The following is a 21,394-nucleotide window of genomic DNA, read 5'->3' as shown; positions in this document are numbered from 1 at the left end:
CTCCCTCTGGAAACATATTCATAGTCTCCTCCAGACTTAAGTGTTCCCTATTTAAACAAAAGTCTTCCCAAATACACAACAGGCATACTTTAACTGCACACACTTACGTGACTGCAAAAGATCTGTGGATGTCTGTGTTTGAGGTTATGCCAGCAAGGTCACTATTTCCTTGCATCCATCTTAAGAGCCATTTGATAATGGTGTGTCATTTCCTGTGTCACACTGCAAATGCATGGATGTAGATGATAGTGAGGATGGTAACTGCACTGCTTAATGCAGAAGTCAGTTTATCACTTGGAAATTTCAGCCTGTCTCCTTGATACAGTAAAGTTGAAATATGCTTCCAGTTACAAATCAGTTCAAACAGACACACGCATGCGTTTCTCATTCTCTAAAACTAGACTGATCTTCCTGAGATCACTTATTAGATCAGGGAAAATTTAGTCTAAAAGCACATCAAATAGGAGTCATGGGAGAAATAAGGTAGGACAAAATATGGGGATTGTTTCATTTCTAAGATCTCTGAGGATATACTTTCTCGCCTGTCATATCTCAAACCCTGCTAAGCTAAAATCATTGTATCTATTGGCTTTGGCAAGGACTCACTGTTGCCTTTTATTAGATATGAAGAAATAGGTGGGAGAGAGGGAGCCAATTAATTATTAAAAGTAGCTTTCATATACTTTGAAAGCCTGCATGTCCTCGAAGCACACTCAATAAAGTTAACAAGGCTAAACAGAGCACTGTATAAGGTCTGTGAAGCCTAGATAGGCATTTTGCAAACTCTTCAAGATCCTGTGGTATGTTTCCTTAACTCCACATGGACCCAATACACACTTCATAAAGTTCTTTTGTCTCAGAATACTAACCTTACAAACTCCCTCCTTCCAGTCCTACTCAGAAGTTGTTGTTTTCAATTAGCTTTCCACCAAGGACTCCCCCTCTGCCCTCTGTGCCACTCCCTTTCACTCTTCCTCCGCTTTAAGAGCCGCACTTAGCTAGATCTTACCCCCACGTACCACATTCACCTGCCTCTCTGTGAATGAGGACCTATCGTTCCTGTGTTATGTCTGATCCACATCGTAACTACCTCAAGGAAATAATGTACTCTTTTTGAATTCCCAGCAAAGCACAATGCATATTTATCATACTATAATAAAGGTGCCCTACCCATGTCACAGGGATGCAACTAGATGAACTTTAAAGTCCCTTCAAACCCAAACCATTCTATGATTCTATGATTCTTTGATTCTATAGCTAATATTGAAATACCACTAAATATAACAGCTACAACTATTGTCTTTGATAGATACTAGCCCTTTAAGTCCCTTTCCACAGAGATTTTTATTGAGCCTGTTGGATTAAAAAAAGACATTTTCTGCTATGGGCTTCTGGAAATGAGTATAGACTGAGCAATAACCTCAGTGAGACAACCATCATTAGTTAATAGCAAAGAAGAGATGTCAGTAGGGCTTGAGGCACTTGTTGAAATCAATTAACACGGATCCAACGCTAACGGAACAGGCAGAGGTTCCACACCATTTTATTTCATTCTCCTGTCAATGATAACAAACCTTTGCAGATGGTCTAGAAGTAAATGGGGAAATACTAATTTTATCTCCCTGCAGTATTTTCAGGTTTTGATCACATTATCACTTCGAACAACTTGTGTAGAATACCTTTTTGGAAAGAATGAACTCTGAAACTATAGGCCAAGGTGTTCAACAGAATGAACTCAGAACCCAGGAGCAGTAAGTATATTAACCCAGCTTTGGGGCTCGAGTCTGTAATTTTTACTCACCCAACATTTGTTTTTCAGTCAAGGAAACTCTTCCTATTCTGCTTCTGTAACAAGATTGGTCTTTACTTAATAGAATGAATAATGAAAGTAACAGCTGTATTTAAACACACAGCAGAAGACATTAGGCATGGAAGAATTACTCTTTTTCTAGTAAATCATGGCTGTCTAACAAATTTTATACATAACTGTCCTTGTCCATACTATGAGCCAAATTGTGTCTGGTTTTATCCCAGTTAAGATACACTGGTTACTATTGTTAATATTCCCCTTATAGCTCAGAACGCAACATGCGGAAATAAAACAAAACGGAAGGTTTTGTTATAGACAGAGAAGAATTCTAGAGCCATAGAAAAAGGATGAGAGTGAGGAAGGAAAGAAACTACTGTAGAGTGCTTAATATCTTTCAGATCTGTCCTTTTTTCTTCTACATATTTAAACATCACATTAGAACCTGATCTGAGCACTATTTCATGGAAATTATTATCAGTGCTCCTGTTGCCATTTTTCCTATTTACAGCTGCAGTCCCACTTTCTTTATTATTTGGGTATTTTCTGAGACAGGTTGTTAGAAACTAATAACTCTACTGATACTGTGCAACTTTTTATACCCTTACTGGATAATTACCACTGGCAGCTAGTCAGTACAGAAATCCACCTAGCACAAACTGCTGGGAAATAATCCCAGTCACTATGTGAGCGGCGTGGCTACAGCCGGGCAGAGAACAACCAAATATGGAACCAAATGAAAGCAGAACCACTTTGTACATCAGTAACTATACTTCCCTCTAAGCTCTAAGCAATTAAGTAAATCTTAACCTCAATACAGTAAGAATTACTGTGCTGTAAGGGTGCAGTATGACACAGTGAGCTCTCATCGCAGATAGAGATGGTCTAAAAACACTGTGAGCATCTAGCAAAACAGTGGGAATAGCACGCAACAACATGGGTATTGTTCTTTTCTAGCTTCATTGATTATCCATTGTCTGAAGCCTCAGATTCATTACAAGCTGGCACTCAACCCTTGGACAGGAATTCCCATGAATACTGGGCTTTTGAGAACAAGCTCTACATAAGTGAGAAGAATATGCCATGCACTGGCCAAGCTCCGGGCTGTCACGTGTAGCCCTGAATAGGATTGCTTTCCAGTCTCAGCACATAGGCATGAACACATACCACTACGTCTGAGTCAAGGCAATGTCCCAAGTGCTCAAGAGGAGATAACAATGCCCTTTTCAGTGCTGCATCTTCCTCTAAGTAGGAATCCTTGCAACCCTTCTGCAGCCCAGACAAATTTGCCTTTAGCCAGAGAGACAGTTCTGTGTCTTCTGCATACAAAATTTGTGGTTGTGTTTCCGATGACTCAAGAGTGTTGTTTAGTTCCCACCCATGATGTTCATTGTTTATGTCCCTGAATTTGTTACCTAATCAGCAACATATGCGCTTAATTTCACTTTGTAATAATTATAAGTAATACTAACTTTTCACAAAATCTCTGCATTACAGTGAATATTTCTATGTTTATCCCAGGAACCAGTCAGAGTGTGATCAGCTTTTCAAGCTTCATCCACTTATTGATCAGTTGGTTGAAAAATTTAAACAGCTGTTATCTCTTTGCCAAAACATTTCTCACGCAATTTATTTAAGAGGAAAACTATTTTAAATAGCATATTCTTCTCTCAGAAGTCTCAGTATTGCGTAAGATTTCAAAGAATCAGTCCCATGCACTACCATGTATGCTGTTTTAGTACAGAGACAGGCAAAGTGCCGGTCAGCTCCTCCCTCTCCAACTTTATGCTTTAACTCTAACATAAAACTAGTGCTAGACCTCATCCTCCACATCCCAGATTCTCAATGTGCCACCTGAAAATAAATACATATCAAATGTGTATTTACTCCACTTAAGGTAAGGTTCTTTCCTACATCAGCAAAAGGAATTCTCAGAACATGAGATAAAAAGTGATTTTGGACCTACGAAAATTATGAGGCTCGATTCCCAATATTCCTTTTCCTTGTGGATTCTCTGTTGTCTAATAAAATATGTTTATTAGTCTTGCCTTCAGTTGCGGGACTAACAGTTTCTCTTTCTCTTTATTCTTCTTCTATGCTTATTTTTGTAATAAAGGCACAATCCTAGGTTCATCTAAGGATTCTCTCAGTAGAAGGCAAGAGAAACGCGAGAGGCAGAGTACATCAAATGCATGGAAATGCAGAAGTAGACCTGACTGCAAAGCAAGGCTTTCAGTTCACAGTGAATTTATTCTTTTTGATTTTTTTTTAATCTGAATTTTTATTTTTAATTCTCCTCAAAGCAGAAGGCCCCTGGGCCTTGCTCACTGAAACAGGTTAATGGCATGGTTAATAGCTTTGCTGCCCACAGCAGCAGTAGAAAGACAAAAATCTTCCTTCCAGAAGCACCTGCCAGGCACTGTGGCTCTGGGCAGCAGTTCCAGGTGAATGCACCTGGGAGCCTCCTCACGCTGCAGCAAACTAGAGCCCACCCCTGAGCTGTGACCTGAAAGTCTGCAGGACAAAGACCCGAATATAAGGGACCAAGCATGTCCTGGGTGTGTGGCTTTGGGACAGACTCACCACCCAGACAGTCATCCGGCTCTGGGAACTCTGGAAGAACAGAGTGCTAGTGCAATAAAAGCTTTTTCTCAGACCATTTCATCAGGAAGACACTGAACTATGCAGATCAATACCAATATCACCATAGCCCACAGCACACTAAGGAGCCGCATAAGAATGAAGAATAAGTGCTTAAAAGTGGACCTCAAAAAGACAAGAGTTGATGTCGCTGGGCAGAGGAATGATGTCTGAAACATTCTTACCAATGAGTTAGAGAAAGACCCATTATTCTTCAGCTCTGTCCACACTTTAAAGATACACTGGAATCGCTGTTTGACATCAAACTCTCAGAATAGCAAAAGCCACAAGTAAAATTTTCTGCAATCTCTGGGTGGCTGAGAATTTGTCCATCCAGGCAGACAATAGCCTGACCTTGACTAGTCATGCCTGCATTACATCTTGGCAGGACCATAGCCTATAATACACCTGAAACAAAGCCTTCCGTACTTGCAAATTGCAGCTAGTATGAGGTATTGCATTTTATATAATTACCAGGAGAAAGTGCTACTATCAGCAACTGGTAGTATTGCCTATCTCTGCTTTCTTTGTCCCACAGACTCCAGACCTGCTTCCCTTATTCACTACTGATTTCAGTTTCAGCTTTTGGATCTTAACTCGAAGTTGCTCAATGGGCTAAGTTCAGATAAACTGAGAGAACACCTAAACCTCCAGGTAAAGGCAGTGGCTGACAACTACTCTCCTGTGTACAACGGAACTGCCTACAGTAAGAGAAGCTCATCTGACCTCAAACTGGAGTGATCTGCCCCCAAAAAAGAAACTTCCAACCATCTGCTTCAAGCATAAACTGTATTTCTCAAGACTTCTCTTCCCTAAATGTAAACACACAGTAACATACAGCTTTTTGAACAAAACAAAACTAAACACATAAGAGAAATTAGTAAAAAAGAATTGCCCCTAAAGAGTCTTCCACTCTTCCTGACCGACCTATCACTTGTAGAGGATGAGTGAGCAACCACTGTACTGTTGATGGCAGCAGTCCTGTAAATACACTAGCAGAACATTTTCAGAGACTGACGATTAGATCAGATCACATGCACAGCAGAACAGAATTCCCAAGTTAATACCAAGCGCCTTCCCCAAAGCACTCAGCTTTTCCCCTCTAGAAGCTCACATCTGGGTACCACACTCACACAGCAATATCACAGGCGAGCATTCTGGGAAATAACATACAAATAAACCCACAAAACATTTCAGAACTCTCATATCAAACACCAGCAAACTGTTTTTGAACCAGCAGACAATGTACCCAGGCCAGATAGGCCTGCTTTTGCTGTAGCCTTGGAATGCTCATTTCCATGTAAATACAGAGAAGGTTCTTCACCTTGGAGCTTTTTCACAGTGTTTTTTTATATCTGGAATGTAGGTATAAAGTGACAGCTCTGGATGTGCTTGTAAAACATTTCTGCAAAATTATTTGTTCAATCCTCAGCCATACAGAGGTCTTCCACAGTGGAAAACAAACTAAAATGCTGTTATTGGTGTATGCAATATTACATTACCAAATCCATACCTAGGACCAACCCCTGGAAGACTCAGGGCTTAGGAGGTACTTTGGAAAATAAAAACACTGTAACAGGTTGGACACAGCTAAAGGCTTGAAAGTCCTAACTTAGGATAGGACCCCTGGGAAAATTCTGGTCATAATGTCAGCTGTGACAAATGTCACCCATAGTCAGCAGTCTGAAAAGGAACAGCAGAGTTGCCTTCAAGTCTCAAAGGGCTCCCTACAGTGACCCCTGCAAAGATGCAATCACTCTGACAGAAGCTGGAAAAAATTCCTCGGTAAAATTTATGGGCCTATGTCCCTTTGCACCCAGTCACGATGTGGCAAGAAGGTGTGATAGTCCACCCACACAACCTGTCGCAAGCTTCAGCTGCACCTCCAGATGGGAATAAACAGCCAGGATTGCACGTTATTCTCTCCTTCAGTCACCCACTTTGCCATACCGGAGAATGTCAACATGCTGCTGTATATAGGGTTAGCCCTACAGGTTTTTAACTAAAATAACAGAAAACATTGTAGGAGTGTTGAAAAATATTTTCTTGATGTGTTTTACTTTAAGAAAAAAAATAGTATCCTTATAGACTCAATTTTCTCCTAACTTATACTCTACTATTTCTGCTTAATTTTCTCCCACCTAAATGGCGACTATGCTTTAAAGCACCAAGTACTGCATATTTAATAAATTATAAGATCAATCTTCATAATTTCTTTTCTGATACATTGGTCAGAGAAGGTTTCAGCACAGAATGATATATAGGAAGGAACCTAGGTCTTCCTCCAACAAAGCACTTAAGCATATACTTCAGCATGTCAGCATCCCAGCTGAAGACAGGGGAGATATTTCAAGTTATGCACATTTCACAATTTTCCTAAGGTTCCAGGAAAAATAACAAATTAACATGTAGTAGACACACACAACCCCCTCCAATATCCACATAATTGATACTACGGTAGTACCTTCTACTGAAATTCCATAGAATCAGAAAAACACTTTCTCCAGGTAATTCAGCAATATTCCTTTTGAAGGTAGTGACAAAACATAGCTTTATTAAAGAATAAATTTGACCCACCTCCATTTAAGTAGATGGAAGGAAAATTCTTTTTATCTCCAACAGAAACAGTGTTCAATGATAAAATATAAGACTTTTTATAACTCAAGCATGATCCCCAAAAGCAAGTCCTGACAGTGGAATCATGAGATTTTGTAAAATCTTAATATCTAGTTATTCATAAGTATACACATGTCAGGAAATCAGGTTCTGATGTCCTTTACAGTTTCCAGGTAGAGTGTTATACTTCTAGGATGCGTCAGTGTACCTCTGACACTTGTTTAAGGGTCAAATAAACCACAGTATTGCTATTTCAATCCATTTAGAAAGTTCTTAGAATATGTTTCTGGCAATATTTGCTTTTTGGTTTGTGGCTAGAACGTTTTTTTCACATTAGTGTCAGATTTTACTATCACTTTAATGGGTTTTCTCCTTCTCATCACATTTCTGGTGCCACTATTTTACCAGATATCTGAAATACCTCCATACTAATAAGAAGTATTGGTTATCCTGGGACAGAATCCAGAATAAGAGGCATTCATTTAGGGAGGTTTGAAATATCACAGCACTTCCCAAAAATACAAGCTTGTCATTGCAAATGTCTTGGCAATGGTGAGTCTGGAAAAGCTGAAAGTAGATTAAAAAAAAAAAAAGAATATATCACAGTACTTTAGCATGGCTAGAACTAGGACAAAAAAATAGTACTTTTGTTTCTATGTCCAGTAAATGCTGACGAATACAGAAAAAAACAGTGTAATACTGAGTTAGCCACACCATGAAGAATCAGGCCTTCTCCAGTGTTCATTCACCTTCCATCACACCTTGTTTGCCTTCCTCGTGTTCCACAACCGGTAAAATATTAGACAGACTGTGTGGCACATCAGAAAGTAACTATAAAGCATAGATTTCTGCTGATGACATGGTTTTTAAATGCTCAAGGCACTGGCACAACCAAGTTGTATAAATGGCAACCTTGGCTCTACATTTTAATCATTTTTAAATAAAAGCACTTTAAGCTCCAGTAAATAACACAATGCAAAGAAAGGGATCCTAGAAACAATAACACACACAAAAATCATTTAAGTACATACAGTAACGTGCAGTCATGACGGAATGAAATATTCATAAACTCAAATGAGATGAAATTCTGTGTTCATCTACCACAATACATAAACCGACAGTGATCATTTTTTAAATAAAGCCCTTGCATCCACTTTATTAAGCTGTACAGGCCCTGTACAAATGAGGAGTGATCAATAGCCTCTTTTAATTAAAACAATAGGACAGATTTTCCCGAACAGTAACAAGCCCAAAAGTGGAGGAGGTAAATACTCCAAACTTGGGGTCTCCAGTCAAAGACATCATTTGTTTTTAAAATAACTTGTATTTCTCACAATAATTGCAACTGTAGTCATGCAAATAGGTGGTGTGACATAGTTGTTGCACAAATTTATTGCATCGCTGGTTCACATTCCGTCATTGTGTTACCGTTCTCTTACATATTCGTAACAAAACCAAACTAGAGTAAAACTAGTTGAAGAAACACAGCTCAAATCCAGTACACCACAATATTTTTTTTTTATTTTTTTTTCCATTTGTTCTTGGATTCTAACCCGTTTCGGGGTATCTGCCCATTCAGGGAATTATTTGGGTTCCAGTGAAATGCAAAGGGATGTGGCTTAGGGTCCAGCACACACAGATCAGTCCTTGACAGAACCAGCATATTCCGATGAAACTCGCCCATTTATCGATCTCTGCCTATTCCAGACCTACAGACACCCCAGTATCCATCGCCTTCAGTTCGGTTAAACCCACGCCGAGGAAAAAAATGAATGGAAAGGAAGACAGTGCCCACAGACAAAAGCACCGATCAATGCACTCCGCTGACATTATCTTAATGGCAACCTTTTCCCAAATCCCACCCTCCCCGCTTTTCCCCCGGCAGCCGCCACCTCCAAAGGCTACGATCTGACCCATTTCTGGCTGAACTCCCGTCCCCCCCGTCCCCCCCCCCCCCGGTCCACAATGACACAGCAGGGCTGGAAGGGACACGGCGCCCGGGCTCCGTCCCTTTAGGTGAAAACCCAAGCGAGGGGGAGGGAACCCGGCATTCGGCGGCCCCTCCAAGTCATGGAGGCAAACTTCGGGGGCAGGGCAGGCGGAACGATGCGTGCCCCCCCCTCCGCCCCCCCCCCTCCCGCTTCGCCAAACCCTCGTGTCCTCAAACAACCTCCTCCGACCAAGGGCGGCGCGGGGCCGGGAGGTAGCGGGGTGGCGGACACCTTACCTTTCTGTCCTCTTTGTCGGCGCCGTGCCGCCGCTCCGGGGGGCCGCTCTCGGCGGCGGGGGGCGGCTCGGCCGGCTGCCCATCGCGGTGCTGCGGGCGCGGGGCCGGGCAGGCAGACCCCGCCGCCGGGGGGATGGGCTCCGGGCACGGAGAAACTCCCTGAACATCCATCTCCATCTTCCAGTTCACTGTGGTGCGAGACAAAAGCAGGCAAACACTTTCCACCACCCCGCGTCTTCCTTGGGCTTTCTCTTCTCTCTCTCTCTCTTTTTTTTTTCCTTCTTTCTTTCCTTTTTTCCTTCGTTCTTTCCTTTTTCCTTCGTTCTTTCCTTTTTTCCTTTGTTCTTTCCTTTCCCCTTCTTTCCTTTTTCCTTCTTTCTTTCCTTTTTCTTTTTTCTTCTTTCCTTTTTCGCTTCTTTCCTTTTTTCTTCTTTCCTTTTCTTCTTTCTTTCCTTTTATCCCCTTCTTTCTTTCCTTTTTCTTCTTTCCTTCCCCCCTTTTTTCTTTCCTTTTCCCCTTCTTTCTTTCTTTTTTTCCCCCTTATTTCTTTCCTTTTATCCCCTTATTTCTTTCCTTTTCCCTCTCTTTTTTCTTTCCTTTCCCCCTTATTTCTCTCCTCTTTTTTTTTTTTTGCCTTCTTTCTTTCCTATTTTTTTTTTCCTTCTTTCTTTCCTTCCTTTCTCTCCTTTCTTTCTTTCCCTCTCCTTCCTTCCTTCCTTCCTTTCCCCCCCTCAGGAGGCCGTGACACGCATGGCTCTGGCCGCCGCTGCTGCACCGATCCGGCGGCTGCAATTCTCCCTTAGATCCTCCAGACTTTTGTATCCAGCGTGTGTGTGTGTGTGTGTGTGTGTGTGTCTGTGCAAGAGTGTGTGTGTGTGTGTGCGTGCGTGTGCGCGGCGTGTCCTTGGTACGCCGGCCTTCAATCGCCCCGAAACAGCAAACGCTAACTAAGCAGATCTCTCTCGCCACCGAGATCAACTCCCGGTCTAATTGTGGTTGTTATTTACTTTAGCCTAGCCGTGTCCCAGGCCCGGACAAACCCTTGGGGCTGCAGCCCTTTGAACAAAGTTAAACTGGAGGGAGGCGAGCCCGGGGAATGGGGTGGGGGCGAGGGGAAACCACCGGGGTTTAACACGGGGGAACTGACAATAACCCGGTAATGTCAAGTAAAAGTTAAACCTCCCCCTTCCTCCCCTCCCCCTCCCCTCTCCACATCCCAGGCAAGCGCAATACAGCAAAGCAAAACAAGCGGTTTCAGACCTGTGCAAGGTGCTGGTGGCGAGAAGAGACGAGCATTTACCCGAATGTTGCTTTTATTTTATTTCCCACCACCCCCCCCTCACCTACCCCCCAGCACCACTCGCTATTGCAAATGTGGGCTCCTTGATGTTAATCTCCCCGCCGTGGTCTGGGTCTATGTGTGTGACTGGAGCTCCCTCTCTCTCAGGCTGCCAGCGCCACGCAGCATTGCACAAGGAGAACTGGAGTAAGGAGAAAAACAAGAGCAAATCCAGGCTGGAAATCTAAATCAGTACCAGCCACCGGCTCTCTGATTTTATCAACGCAAATACAAGAAGAGGGGGGAAAAAAAAAAAATCATATGTAAGCTTTTAAATCAGTCGTGACTGCAGTGCACACACGGTTATTTTATTCCTTGTGTTGGCGTACTTCTCGGACTGAACTTAGACATGGTGGGGAAAAACGCAATCTCATTAGGAGCATTTTATACCAAAACAAGAATTTCCTCAGTGATGCCAGAGCCAAGCCAACTCTTCAGCTATTCCCCTTTTCATTTGGAAGAGATGAATGGTGAGCGTAGACCCGACCGTTCTCAAATCGGGACACCATCAGGTGACCAGTCTGCTCTTCTAAATATAACACCACATTGTCCTGAGGAACAGCTGCTTTGAAAGTTAACTGGAAACATCTACTGAGAGCCTGCAGTGTCAGGATACAGATCTGATCTATGGCTGATCTGCCTGCTGCGTGCACTGACCTCTTCGATAGCAACTACCCACTCTGCGGAGATACCGGGCCACATCCTCGGGAGCTGGTCTATTTTACACAAGAGAGAACCTGTCCAAGGGTATTTTGGGAAGCAGGTGACTATCAGGTATTACGTGATGCCCTTTTGTTCCTCGCCTTGGGTTCCGTTATTCCCCAACAGGATTGTTACTGTGGGAACCTGAATAGATCTTACTTGGAAGAGGGCAAGGGCTAATCTCGCAATAGAGAAAAAAAAGGCTTTGTCGCAAACCAAAGCTGTATTTTAAAAATACTTGCCTCTAAAGATCCTTTAGTATTCTTCTCAAGTATTTAAGGGCCCTACTGTCTTCTCAGATGGCTGCAAATAAGGAGCATTTGTACTGAAACTACCAGCATTCAATTGAGGTGAATAATAAAACCACCAAACCCTGACTGTTAAAGTTAATAATCAGATACTTACAACCATTTGTTTATAATAATTTAAATATAGTCTGTATTTTGGGGTGGAAAGATTTAAGCATACTGGATACTCATATACCTTCAACCTCATTAACAAAAAGCAATATTAACTGCAGACAGGCGCTTATGGGGGCGATCTGTATGCCTTGCCATGATGGCTGAGAAACAAGTACAAAGGTGGACTTGGCTGAAGAACTCCCCAGAACAAAGCAGTGAGCCCACATAGATGACAAGCTACCTCTCCCTCAGTCCTCCTGCACAGACACCACCTCCTTCCACACACAACAAAGCACACAAGGAACAAAAATCTGTGCTCAAGAGCTTTCCCAGTTTGGGTCAAAGTACTTCCAGTATGGCAGGTTGGAAAATGGCAAGATAAAAGTGAAAATAAAAATATCGTTCATTCAGATGCTGCAGCGCACAGTTAGAAAACTACTGATAAATGACACAGAAACCTTCCTGTGGTGGGTAATATTAAATAATGCTGTTTGAAAATAACAATTCCCAGTCTACCATCTCCAGATGTATAAAGTAACATTCAAAGCAAAACCAAACTGTCTAAAAATAGAGAAAAGCTAACCCAAATACAAACATTTCACCATGTGCTCTGAAGCTTACTGGAGCTGGACATTGGCAGAGAACCAAGGCAAACTAATTCCAGAGGTGGGGGCCCTTGACTCAGAAAGCTCTGCTCCTAATCCTAGAGCATTTAACCCCTAAACCCAATACAAACTTCTTAGGTGGTTTGAGAGAGTGCGATCACGTGGGAGAAGGGCAGGCCCCAGTCTATGTGAAAGCCAGGACAAAGATTTGTACTTGGCTGCTGAATTTCACATTTTCCTCCTTTCCTTTCCTTTCCTTTCCTTTCCTTTCCTTTCCTTTCCTTTCCTTTCCTTTCCTTTCCTTTCCTTTCCTTTCCTTTCCTTTCCTTTCCTTTCCTTTCCTCTCCTCTCCTCTCCTCTCCTCTCCTCTCCTCTCCTCTCCTCTCCTCTCCTCTCCTCTCCTCTCCTCTCCTCTCCTCTCCTCTCCTCTCCGTCCCTGTCCTTTCTCTGTCCTTTATTTTTCCTTTTATAGCATACTATTACAAAAATAAAATTATTACAAATAATTTAGCACAACAGCATTCTCCACGTTGTTCTCTGCACAAACCAGGTTTCTGCCTGGTTAATGTTATTCAGTGGATATCAAGAGCATCCTAAGTAGAAAATATTTTGTCAGGCGAAGGCAAAGGTCTGAATAATCATTGCAAAATTGTGAGAGAAGTAGTGCTCTTTGGGCCAAACATACTTTGAGATATAAACAGTAACTACAAATCTAGAAGCACTAACAAATTGAACAGGAAAATTAAATCTGAATCAGCCGGCTGAGGAGATAAGAAGTATGACCCCCTTCCAGGCTCCTATGTGGTCCTTCAACAAGTATCCAGCTCCTCAGGTCCAGGAAGAAGCACATGAGCTTTCACTCTGATTTTTGGCAAACCCTGAGAGAAGAGTGGGACTACAGACCATAATAGTGCGACAAGACACAGAGGTGAAGAGTAGATCAGTACTGTGATGAAAAGTTTTCAGTACCTTCAACTAACTGGGTACATCCATCACAATCAAATGTTAAATGAAAAGGATAGTATTTGGAGCTGAGGCGGAAGAATAGGGAGCCAGAATCCTGTATCACATGGCAACTATCTCAAAAGACAATGCATTGAGAAGAAGAAACCAGGGAGTCTCACTGGGGGGCAAGTCAATCCATACCAGGAAGGCTGTGTTTATAAGAAAACAACATTGTGTTGAATGCTTTCCAGATGTGCTGACAGACTGAAAAAAAATTAGCATGGATATTTCACTCATGTTCACTGTGGTAAAACAGCATATTATTTACCCTCTATATAGAATAATATAGTACATTACTGAAGATGAACTGTCTATTACCACAACATGCATCAAGAATTTCTAAGCCCAGATCTGTTGTTCATTTTTCAAGAGAAATAGCATTTAAAAATATTGCTGGTGAAATCAATACTGCAACTCATTAACACACATTCCATGCTCCTCCATATTTTGCACTTGTGGGTTGTGCTGTAAAACAGGTGTAGGTGACTAAATAGATTCCAGAGGCACTAATGTACTAAAATACAAAAGGAAAAGCTTTCAAGACCAACTTATTTCTTCGTGTCTCAAAAAATTAAAATTAGGGAGCGATGAGACTATGAATTTAATTACAGGCTAAGTACTGGAACAATTGAATAGAAAGGGTCAAAGACTGGTTTTTTTTTTTTGTAGAAAACAGTGTCAATTTTGTATTCCTATTCTTGGTCATGATCAGACGATAGAACAGCATACTGTGCAAGCCACATGGCAGGGGAATCCTCTGTAGTCCTGATTAATAAGGCTAGAAATGCTGGGAAGACATATGACAATTAAATATTTTGCCTAAGATCATCAAGTAGTTCTGTGGCAGATAAAACATTTATTCACTTTTCACGATACCTTCTTTCAGCCATTTGTTTCTTTTAGCAATTGTCACTTTTTCTTATGAATAGTTTTAAGATAACTGCTCAGAAAGTAACTATTATCATTTATTGATGTTTACTTACATAACAATTCTTGTTCAAATATATTGTCAGGTCTTTCTCAAGCACATTTATATTTATGTTAATGTGGATAAACCATAGATGTTGCATGTCAAATGTACAAAAATGGCTGTTACGAGTTGACAGGATATATGCAATGTTCATAGAAACACAGCCATCACTGTATGAGAGATGCAGTGTAGAAACATTTTATATTAACGAAGGTCATGATGCCCTTGAAGGACCATGAACAGTGTAGTAAGAGGAAACAACGGATAGCAACAGTAAGCTATGGCTGTATGCCCAGAAGCTGAGAGGGAGGTGTAAGTTAGAAAAGTAGAAATCATGATAACGTAGGGGAAAAGCATGTAAAATATGCAAAGCTAATTAACCAAGTAAGTATTTGATCTAGGCATGTGGACAGTAGCAACTAACCAATAGTAGTATAAACTTATATGCGTGAACAGTTGTTTGTAACCAATCAAATGATGCCAAGATTTAGATGCAACATAACATTGTGTATATAAGGAGCTCGCTAAGAGCAATAAAGGTCTTCGATCCAAGATATCAGAGTCCGTGTCATTAATCTCCTCAATGCAGCATCTGGCTTTCTGCTGCCTCACATATATGTTAGTTCAGGATTCACCTACCCACTGCATTCAACATTTGAATAATTTTGACCTTTTACCACCCTTAGACAATTCAAATCAAAGGTTTCCTGTTGTCAACGCAAGCTCCTTGGGGCCTCACTCAACACTGTATCTGTCAACTTGCATTCTAGGCAATTTCATTTCTACCTTGAGAATTGCAAACAGAGTTGCTTTCTCATGAAGACTCTGACCTTATCGATAATTCCCTCTGTACTATACATTTCAAAGTGGCTGACACAGATGTTCATTGAGTCATTTTCCCACCCATCGATCTCTACTTCTGTTCTCTAAGGTAATTTTTTGCAAGTATGCAAACACTGAGTAACCTGGGGGCTCCTGTAACTTTCCAGATCTATGTATGCGGGTATTTTCTGTTTCAGAAAGCCTATAATTGTATAGGTCTAATAAGTGCTATCCTAAAAGAATTATGTTGCATGGGAATATAAATATATGCTGTGGATATTCTTAGAGAGTAAAAGCTGAAAATACTGTTTGAATTCCACTACTCTCTACACCATCTGACATGAAAATGGATACATTACTTGTTGCATTTGCAAAAGTATGGTCTTCTAGCTTTCCGCCCACAATTTTGATAATATCAGTTCTCCTCTGCATTCTAACATCTTTGCTCACAAGTACTGAAAATACAAAGAATGGCTGCTCAACTTAAGCCTTGAGTGATATTTTTTGAGCTTTTTAAAGACTTATCTCTGTTCCACTTTTGGAACAAAAAATCCTGTCAGCCTTGGGAGGTCTCCTGAGATCCTACAGCTCTTTTTCTAGAAAGCCGTCAAAATAGAATTGATAGGCTTCATGACTGTTAAACATGAACATAACTGCTTTTAGTTTATATCCCATAAAAGTGGCAAACAAAACTGTTCTTGCCATAGCCAAAGCTTCACCCTTCCTTGCCCAAGATATTGCAAAAGGAGCAATTACCCTGCACCCACTTTCCAAAGCAGTGTCATGCTTTGAGTACGTAAGCATCTGTTCTGCAGGGTGCATGGAAGGCTTTATTCCCCTCAAAACTGCTGTGTGAGGTAGAAAAAGAAGCAGCTATTTCTGCTGACTTTTCTGAGAGTTGGCCTGGGCTCATAGTTAGCTAAGACATCACAGAGCGGGACAGAAGGTCTAACCTAGCAGACTCAAAGAAAGGAAATGCAGCTCTGAGGCAAATGGGTAGGCAGCACAGCCACACAGAGATTTGTTTCACACAATCTGAAAACATCTGTATTTCACTGGGTGATGCTGCAGTCCTCTCCATTCCTGTGGTGTGCCTGGATCTGTGCCAAACTGAAAAATTTGACCTAGTTTTCAGTTTTTTTGAAAGGAAAATATCCACTGAATTCACTCAACTTAGAAAATGGGGGGAAGTAATTTGTCATAACAATAATTTGTTAGAAACAAATAACGAAATGGGAGGTGCACTTAAACAAGGGAGAAAGAAATGTTCTATATTATTTCTTAATGGATACCAAATCTTCATTGCCAGGGAGATTAAACTTTCAGCAGCAGACAAAGGCATGAGAATGCGCTACAAGGGATACAACATCTCTAGTGGCAGCCAAGGGCTGGTGTGTAAGAACTGGTCCACAGAAGTTGGGAGTCCCACTAACAGGGAGAGACAGAGAAGAAACGAATATGTGAGGGTTTAGCCCTCAGGCATTTCTGCTTTACCAGCTGACCTGAAGCCCACACACTGCGCACATACAACTCTGCTGTGTAAAGTGCAGAGTAGATTTGTGCAGGAACTAGCGCAGGTCTTCGCTGCCCTAACTCCTGTCTGATTTTCAGTTCTATGTGGGATTCCTTTATTTCTGATATGCCCAGTGGGGTCCTAGAGCAACGCCCTCAGAGCTGGAACATGCTATGGGGTAAGGAGAATGCCCGTAACAGCTAGGTGTTTAGCTCCACTGATCCTTTCTTGCTTTTGTTTTCCTCTCCCAACCTCTTCTCACCTCTTCTATCCCTTGTAGTAGAGAGAGGCATAAAGGCTCAATGTGCTAATAACATCTTTTTATTTTTGTAGCAGACTGCACAGACTGCATATATACATATACAAATATAGTTTTGAGCTGGGGTGATGGGTTTTGTTTAAAACTGTCAAAACTGAAGTCTGGAGAACATTCTTGATTATGGAAATAGATGAGCAATCCATTTGGTAGTATCTGTGTAAACAATACACACAAAACCACATTCTTAAAATGTTTCTGCTTTTAATTTTTAAATTATTGCATACTGCTTGATTTGTCTACTTCTTCCAACTTCTGCTAACTCTGGGTCTGCTGAGATATAACCAATTCCCTCCTCATTCCTTCTGCAGAATGGAAATACATTTAAATTCACAAAATTTATTAGAGTATTAAAACAAAGTGTGTTAAGTATAAATTAATGAAACAAAGTGTGTTTAAGCATAAGACCAAATGCAATTCATTACATCTTCTTAAAACTAAAAATTGATAAGAAGTGTGTGTATTATCAATTATCAATCAATTATCAAACTCTTCTATTCAACTGCTGGGACTTGAATTTTGTTTTTTACAGTTTAGTCCACTAGATGCATATCTTAATCTGCAGCTGGATGAATCCTGTGAGTCTGACAGTGTGTATTCAAACAGTATAGTCTTCAGCACTTTAATCGATCTTTAGGAAAAAGTCTGACTTCGCTGTCTTTGCCTAGGATAAACCTGTTTTGAGGTCAATACTACAAGGTGGAATGAAGGACTGGGCTTTGAAGGAGAAACACAAAATCCTGAATTTTCCCTTTCCAAAAAAATTTCAAATTCCATAAATTATTTCAATATATGTATACTTCGGAGCTAGCAATGTCTCCCTAATTGTAAAGGCTATATTTTTCACTATTTCTGCTTTTGCAGAATGCTATAAGGGAAAAAATAAGCCTTCATAAAAATTTTGAAGATACATTTGCTGAGTGGGATATCATACATTTCCTGTATGTATAAACGTAAGAAGTTTATTTTTGTTTAATTTTTCTACCTACAAGTGTGGAATTAAAAACAGCCATTTGAAAGCAAATTAACGAGAAAACAGGAGAAGACTATAAGATAAAAAACCTAGGAAACTGATGAAAGTGAAAAACCTTGCAAACAGTATTCTGACTTTGAATGCCAAATTCAAGAGAGATGAAAGATGAATGCATCAAAATGAACATTCTTTTGTTCCTTGAAAGAATAGGTTATTGTCTACTTGTATTTCTTGGACACAATAACTAGCACTAAACTCACAAAAAACAATGGAAGACACGTCCCTGCCCCAAGGAGTGTACAAACGAAAAGCCAATGGAAAGATGTCCAGTAATTTCAAAATGAGTAGGATTAGACCCAAAATTAGGCAAATGTACTTGAATAGCAATGCCTGTCAGCATATTAGCAATAGTTCAGCACAAGACAACAGTCAGCCTAACCCTTCAAAGATAGATATTTTGATGATAAATTAAAAATAAATAGAGCTGGTAATGGATATAAAGAAAATAAACTGAAGTTACAAGGAAATGTTTTGATTAAAATGCTGATGTTGTCAGGTCAAATACGCTGTCAACAGGGTATGACACTTCAGGTCTCAAAAAGCACTCAGGGCTAAACTTCAACTTTGTGGATGCAAATCACTGGGATATGTGGTTGTTTATCATTGTCACTTGTACAAGCAAATGATGGAATTTACATCTGTAAAAACCCATTTGTGCTTAGTTTGTATTCAGTTAGCACTTACAGCTGGGGTTTATATGCATATTTGTATATTTTATCATTTGCTTGCAGAGAAAGCAGTGCTCAAAATTGTACCTGAAAAATAGATGTCGTATTTTGAAAATCTGGTTCTGAGTAAAAAAACAAAAGCAAAAAAACCCACCCCAATACGATGCTGCAGATACAATCTAATCTATTTCCAGCAATGACACAAAAATAACATAACACAATTTAATATCAAACAAACAAGATGCCAGGCATCATGTAAATGTTTAAGTGTGTTTGTCTGTTTCCTTTCTTATGCCCTTTAATTGACAGTGAAGTAGTACATAATTTTGACAGTCAATAGGGGTCAGTTAATTTAGACAAGTTACTAATTCTTTGCTACAAGTAGGCACAATTCATAACTCTTAGTACCCTTGTTTGACCCTGCTGTGAAGACTCAAAGTATATTTGTACTTTACAGTGGTGCCAGTCAAGCAACCAGAAGCTAAATTACTAGATCAGGACAGGTGAGAAGCTGAGTTAGTCAGCTAATGTCTCCTTGTGCCATCTTCAACATTGAGCCAGGTCCTTCACTGAATTCTGCGTCAGCGCAGACCCAGCTATCCCATCCCAATGGAACCCAAGGTACTGGGATCAATTGGGCCCTGACTATTTGCCTTTAAAATATTATGTAGTCTTTCTTTTTTGGTTTTATTTTTTTTTTTGACAGGATGTTGTAGGAAAAGCTAGAGAAAATTTATTTAGAGTGAATGCTTAGATTCTGAAATACAAGACTCAGCTACTAGGGGAAAGAACTGAATTGCTAGGCTGTTCACTGACCAGTGTAACTTCGCACTTGCCTTTAAGAGATCATATATCCCCCATACAATAAATCACACTCACTCATAGGCTGTGAGCTTATCTGTTCAGCTATTCATCTCATTTCATATAAGCACCAGAAGTCTCAGCTTCAGAAAATAGTTGAAGTCAGAGTCCAATAGCAATCTGAGAGATTATATTTTTACTTCTTCATCAGACACTTAATCTATTCTCAAGCTCCAAAGGGTACTTTCCTTTGATCTACCTGTACCTCCCTCAACTGAAATTTGGTTTCCAGAGTTTAAGCTCTGGCCGTCTGGGAATGCTGTGCCAGCATGTGAAACTTAAGTCCTCACATCTTTCTGCGTACATGTAAAACTAGTCAGGATTCAAGTCCTGAGCAGTAATGGCTCTTAAATTACCTTGTGTTCTCATGAAAGTCAGGTCACAGCTGAACATAAGATAAACGGTATTCCACCAAAGCAGAATTTAATATACATAAAAATGGAATTCACCTTTGCAAGCTAGAGGGTATGTCCGCAAAGATGAAGCCTACGTGAAGTAGATCAAGAGAATGTGTTCTGGTTTAATGCAAGAGCTTTGCATGGAAGACAGTCAAGGAGCTAAACACCTCTTATTAGAAATAATAGAGCTGTACATTAACCTGAGTGTGTTTGGTACTGGGAAAACCCCTATCTTCTCAGAACTGAGCAGCAGCAAGGTGCCTGCTGCTTCTCGTGGCATTATCACACTGATGTCTCACAATAACAAAACAATTGTGCAGAAAAAAGTATTTTGTGTGCCTTCCGTTAAATCAATTTGCATTTCTATTACTTTCTAATGAGAAACATTGCAGTTTACATACTTGGCTATATTTATACAGATTTTATAAGGATGTCAAGTTATCTGTTTCGCTAACCTTACAATAACTGCTCTGGAATAATTATTTGTGTGTTTACTGTATTAGGCACATCTGTCTTTTCTAAAGTAAATTAGAAGAAAATCTAGATAAGACTAACAGGCCTCCTGCCCCAATATCCCAACATTTCCCAGTGCCAAATGCTTTTCAAAGGAAAACTAGGCAAGAGTATTTAGTAAGTATTCATTAAGTAGTCTGTACTAGACATTTCCTCTTAATTCCCACTATGCTGTCATTAATTTATGCCAACATGATCAAATTTTATCTACAGTGTAAAAAATATTTCTTACTGTAACTCTCGTAATTGTTGATGTTCTCTTTACCATATAAAGATCTAATACTCTATGAATCTTATCAGGCAATCCAAAATAAGGTACAGAAAAGTAAATGCAAATCAGGAAATATTACATTTTCACGCAACATAGCTAATGACTAAGCATTGTTTAGATATATATTTTGATTTCGACAGCTGCATCTTCAAGTGTAGTGCTATCAGTCAGACTAAAGTTCTGAACAATCTGATGATTCTACAGTCCTGTGACATCGAATAGTTGATTTATTTTTTTTTTATCTGTCATAACAACAGGAGAATCTATTTAAGCAGAACATGCAAGCTGTTCTTTAAGATTTGCCTCCTACTAAAGAAACCTGTATTCTAGGACATGATTCATGGGAGGCATGGAAGGGTTAAATAAGTAGAAGCAGATAATATTGTCTTTCAGACATTCTTTCTCAACAAACTAACTTCAAGACTTCAAAGCTGAGAACTTTCTTATTGTCTGTTCAGAAAATACCTAATAGGTTTCAAGTGTCTCTGCAGCATGCACACCAAAACAAAAATGACAAGAAAATATTAAAGCTAACCTCTATGTTTCATTTAAAAAAATCACTCAGATGACCTGTGTATTTGTGCATTTAAACACACAGATATATAGAATCATAGAATAGTTTGGGTTAGAAGGGACCTTAAAGATCACTTCTTTCCAAAATATATCAGTATGTAAAGCATGAACATA

General features: G+C 40.1%; 1 protein-coding gene across 5 annotated transcripts in view; it reads right to left on the bottom strand.

Annotated features, from left to right (window-relative positions):
- Nucleotides 1-10,617, bottom strand: part of RBMS3 (RNA binding motif single stranded interacting protein 3) — a 725,855-nt gene extending 715,238 nt beyond the window's left edge. For 2 of the 5 annotated variants that reach the window (XM_054058447.1, XM_054058449.1), the window contains exon 1: nt 9,291-9,590. In XM_054058447.1, coding sequence (XP_053914422.1) covers nt 9,291-9,467 — 177 coding nt within the window. In that variant the 5' untranslated portion in view covers nt 9,468-9,590. Of the gene's footprint in view, nt 1-9,290; nt 9,664-10,550 lie in introns of those variants that run through there. The other 3 variants (XM_054058446.1, XM_054058453.1, XM_054058450.1) reach the window with 3 other exon arrangements.
- Nucleotides 10,618-21,394: the final 10,777 nt, after the last annotated feature.

This window comes from Cuculus canorus, chromosome 2 (assembly GCF_017976375.1).
Source record: "Cuculus canorus isolate bCucCan1 chromosome 2, bCucCan1.pri, whole genome shotgun sequence".
NCBI classification, from domain to species: domain Eukaryota; kingdom Metazoa; phylum Chordata; class Aves; order Cuculiformes; family Cuculidae; genus Cuculus; species Cuculus canorus.
The sequence above is the reverse complement of the archived record's forward strand: the minus strand, read 5'-3'. Positions and strand labels throughout refer to the sequence as shown.